Here is a 4,049-nt window from a genome sequence, read left to right as displayed (position 1 = left end):
TCCTCTCTTGCACCCAGAGACTCTACCCCCCTGTCTTGTTTTGCGCCCATCCATTCGCCATCCATTCAGACGCATTTCTTCACCAAAGCCATGGAGGTTTTCTCGCCATCCCAGGTCTACTACGACAGCGCGTGCGCCTCCTCCCCAGACAGCCTAGAGTTTGGCGCCGGCATGGAGCTTACGGGCTCCGAGGAGGACGAGCACGTCAGGGTCCCGGGAGCCCCTCACCAGCCGGGACACTGCCTCCAGTGGGCCTGCAAGGCCTGCAAACGCAAGTCCAGCTTTGTGGACCGCAGACGGGCGGCCACCATGCGCGAGCGCCGGCGGCTAAAGAAGGTCAACCACGCTTTCGAGGCTCTGAGGCGCTGCACCTCGGCCAACCCCAGCCAGCGCCTGCCCAAGGTGGAGATCCTGCGCAACGCCATCCAGTACATCGAGAGCCTGCAGGACCTGCTACGAGAGCAGGTGGAGAACTTTTACGGCCTACCTGGAGAGAGTAGCTCTGAGCCCGGGAGCCCCCTGTCCAGCTGCTCTGACGGCATGGTAAGACCCCTGATCCATACGCTCATCCTCTTCATCCAAGCACCTGGTTGATCAGAGGCTTGTAGGACCCAGCTGTAGTTACAAAGCCAACATGTTTTAGAAATTAGGACTACTGCATGACAGACAGACATCTGAAAAGACATTTGTAGTTGACCCTTGTGTTTATTTACTTGCATGTCTGCCATTGCCTACATGGCTTTATTGTAATAAAGAAGGATGTTTTGGCTTCAGAGCTCAGTTTACTCCCATAATCCCTTTTCAGCAGTTGTGCAAGAATCTCTGTCCTCCCTTTGCTCATTATTGCAAATTAGGTTGTCCAAGTAACCAAGAAGTACTTATACTTTTGGATGTGCTAATGGCTTTCCCAGCACCAAACACTTTATAGCCCCAATGAACCAACCTAAATCCACCTCAGTGAAGTCTGGCAGGAGGAATTGGGCGCTTTGCTGCATTCCATCCTGACTGCATGTTCTGCAGCGCTGCCAGGATTTTCTGCAGATTTACTCGGAGAAAGTGTCATCTTGCACAAACTGGTGTTGCTTCCACTGACACAATCGATTTGCCACACTCGGAGTCGGGGCAAGGGGAGGCGGGGTGCACAGCAACTTTGACTTGTAGCTGGATGTGAAATGAAGAAGCATATAACTTTGGAATTCAGGATTTATAAGCCTGTCCAGAATATCTGGAGGGCACATTGCTTGTTGTTACACTTCTTCTGCTTCTTCTTTTGCCACCATAATATGTCATAGAGTTATGTATTTATTTTCTTTCTTTTGAGTAGTTACAAGAGTTCTTTTTCATGTTGTTTCAGGCAGGAAGCAACAGTCCAGTGTGGCAACAGCTGAATGCAAACTACAGCAACAGCTACTCCTACGCAAAGAATGGTAAGACTTCTGCAATAAATGTGCATTTCAACATGCATTTTGATCTGCATAGTACTTTGAATTACAAATAATTATCAGATATTTAATTCAAGTTGACATTTATATTGGCTCTTGGAGACCTGTAGTAGTTAAAAACAATATATGTAAAGGAGTTGTAGCTTTTATTGCTTTTTTATTACTTGAACGGAAATCTTCAGCATCTATCCATCTTAATTAAAAGTTCATATGTGTGAGATAAGTTCTCCTTGTATGGCAAACTTGACTTATGTTAGTGTTCCTTCGTCCCATCAGAAAGTTTGGACGGCAAAACAGCTGGCGCGTCCAGCCTGGAGTGCCTGTCCAGCATCGTGGACCGCCTGTCCTCCGTGGGGGCCGCCTGCGGACCGGCCGCTCTGAGGGACATGGCCACCTTCTCCCCCCCCAGCTCCGACTCGCAGCCCTGCACGCCGGAGAGCCCCGGATCCAGGCCCGTCTACCACGTCCTGTGAGAGCCCTAATGCCACGGGCGGCCGCCGCGCTTTCAGCAGACAACAGCTGCATTTGCAATTAAAATCTAAGAACTAGTTTTGTGCGAGACGGGGGAACCGACGACCTGCGGCCACCGGCTTCTTTTCTGTACATGAAATTGTAAATATGTAATATAGTTCCCATTTATTCTACACAGGCCACAATACTCAATGAAACATATTTAATGTAATGGTGCATTATTCAAATATGAAATGATATTTAAGCATTGTTGTAACTTTTTACACTTGTTGTTGTGACCATTAAATATTTTTCTTGTTTTGTACAAAGCTTTGAGCAGCTGGAGACTTCTTTTCTTTCCTTTGGAGCAGAAGCTTTCGTGTATTAGTTGCCATTTGTTGTCAGGAATTAGTGGGTTTATTCCAGACTTTATTTTAAAAGAACAAAGTTCAACACATGAGTTTTCATTCAGAAAAAGGGCTAAATCACTATTTTGATATGCCGCTTGACTTTTGTTTGGATAAAAGTGAATATGAATCTAATCTGGTGGCTGTATGAAAATAAAAGTGAGGGTTATTTATCACGGCGTGCAGACAGGGTTCTTCATCACTTGACGAGTTGCAGGGATCACGGTGGAGGTCAGCTATGACCATTTATCATTTTCTGTTGCAGCAATCGTTCATGTAGCCTGCTACCTGGCGCCGAAGCCCCTTTTTTTCTGCATCACAGGGATGATTTAAGCAAACTTATAGACGTATATGTTCCCACCATCTGATAAAAATGCGAGGGCCGGTTAAAAACCTGTGCACTTCGGTGTTCTTTTGATGTCCCTGCGCTGGTGTGGGTTTTTGGGGGTGGCTGTGTGCGTACCTGTTTGTTCCTTCCTACCAAATGTGAGTCATCATTAACACCCTCGGTTCTAGCATCAACACTGGTGTCGGGAACAGATGGCCTCAAAATAGTGCCTAATTGTGTGATGGGGGGGGGGGGGGGGGGGGGGGGCTACATGTGTGTCATCCTGCATCATGTCTTTGATCATGCTCTGAGTAGGCTGTATTTATCTTTTTAGTTCTTTCAAAAAGTAAAGCTTTTACTTTTCTGTATTTTTTTTATAACTCCCCTGCATTTGTGGTGGCAATTTTCTTTTCAGATTCAGACTTTAAAACCACACAAGCATATTAAATATGATGTTAAAAGTCCCTTTGTGTAAATGAAGCAGGAGCAGCTCTAGCTCGAGATACTTACTTCGTTTAAGCAGAAAAGTATCTGATTAAATTTTCTTTACAAACAACTCCCTCTCAACAAAATGCTCAACAAAATATCAATACAATAACACAATACAACAAAAACAGCAGAGTATACACAGAACTGGTGTAAATATACACTTGGAAATACACTTGGAAAAAATGTGTCACAAAAGAACTCAAATGAGAACTGTCAAAAGTTAAATAAGTGTTATGATTGAAAATATGTTATTTCAGGTCTGAATTAAGGGCAGAAATGTTCATAAAGACATCTGTAGCTGTTTGTGGCTTCCTTTATATCAGTTACAATTTGAATTTGGGTAGTGGGGCCAGTTTCCTAAAAATTAGGAAATTTTAGGTCCTTGTTTAAATCTTTAAATCTTGCATGACTTTAATTTAACCAGGAAATGTTATTAAGAACAAAAACAAACATCTTTTTGCATATACTGCATATGAAACTTGATGCATATGAAAAGCTACTTCTATATACTGATACTGAATAATTCACAATTCAGACAGACGTTGCATTAAGACATCAAGAAAAAACAACATGACTCTGTCAAGACTCTTATTGTTTTTCTTTCTTTCTAGGAAATGTACAATACAGTTGGCCTAGGCTGTCAAAACCATCAAATATAAATTTACCCCTATGAAAAATCTTTTTCCTGGTGAAGCCTCTCAGTCATCCAGGTTGTGGTTACTCTCAAAGGCTGGATCTCCTTTTCTTTTGTTCTTAAAGACATTTCACTTCCTCTCCTGAAGACTCCATCGGTTCAACACTTCCAGAGCTTTTTTATTTTTAGAGGTGATTCTGAATCATACAGACTGCAGAATGGAACAAAAGTAAGAGTTAAAACGCATCCTCTCAGTGAAACGTCTGATATTTTAAAACATCTACTCCAGGGAAATCTCA

The 4,049-nt window shown here is 43.4% G+C and overlaps 1 protein-coding gene across 1 annotated transcript; it reads left to right on the top strand.

Annotated features, from left to right (window-relative positions):
* Nucleotides 1-2,357, top strand: myf5 (myogenic factor 5). Its single transcript, XM_061714269.1, has 3 exons — nt 1-543; nt 1,355-1,427; nt 1,719-2,357. The coding sequence occupies exons 1-3, from the start codon at nt 91-93 to the stop codon at nt 1,913-1,915; spliced, it is 723 nt and encodes a 240-aa protein (XP_061570253.1). The 5' UTR covers nt 1-90; the 3' UTR covers nt 1,916-2,357.
* Nucleotides 2,358-4,049: the final 1,692 nt, after the last annotated feature.

The sequence above is a fragment of the Cololabis saira genome, chromosome 23 (genome assembly GCF_033807715.1).
Source record: "Cololabis saira isolate AMF1-May2022 chromosome 23, fColSai1.1, whole genome shotgun sequence".
Lineage (NCBI taxonomy): Eukaryota > Metazoa > Chordata > Actinopteri > Beloniformes > Belonidae > Cololabis > Cololabis saira.
This window is presented reverse-complemented; position numbering and strand designations above follow the sequence as displayed.

Coding starts and splice junctions, on each gene's coding strand:
- myf5 (XM_061714269.1), top strand. CDS start 91: ATGGAGGTTTTCTCGCCATCCCAGGTCTACTACGACAGCGCGTGCGCC. Junction 544..1,354: donor CCAGCTGCTCTGACGGCATG/GTAAGACCCCTG, acceptor ATGTTGTTTCAG/GCAGGAAGCAACAGTCCAGT. Junction 1,428..1,718: donor CTACTCCTACGCAAAGAATG/GTAAGACTTCTG, acceptor TCGTCCCATCAG/AAAGTTTGGACGGCAAAACA.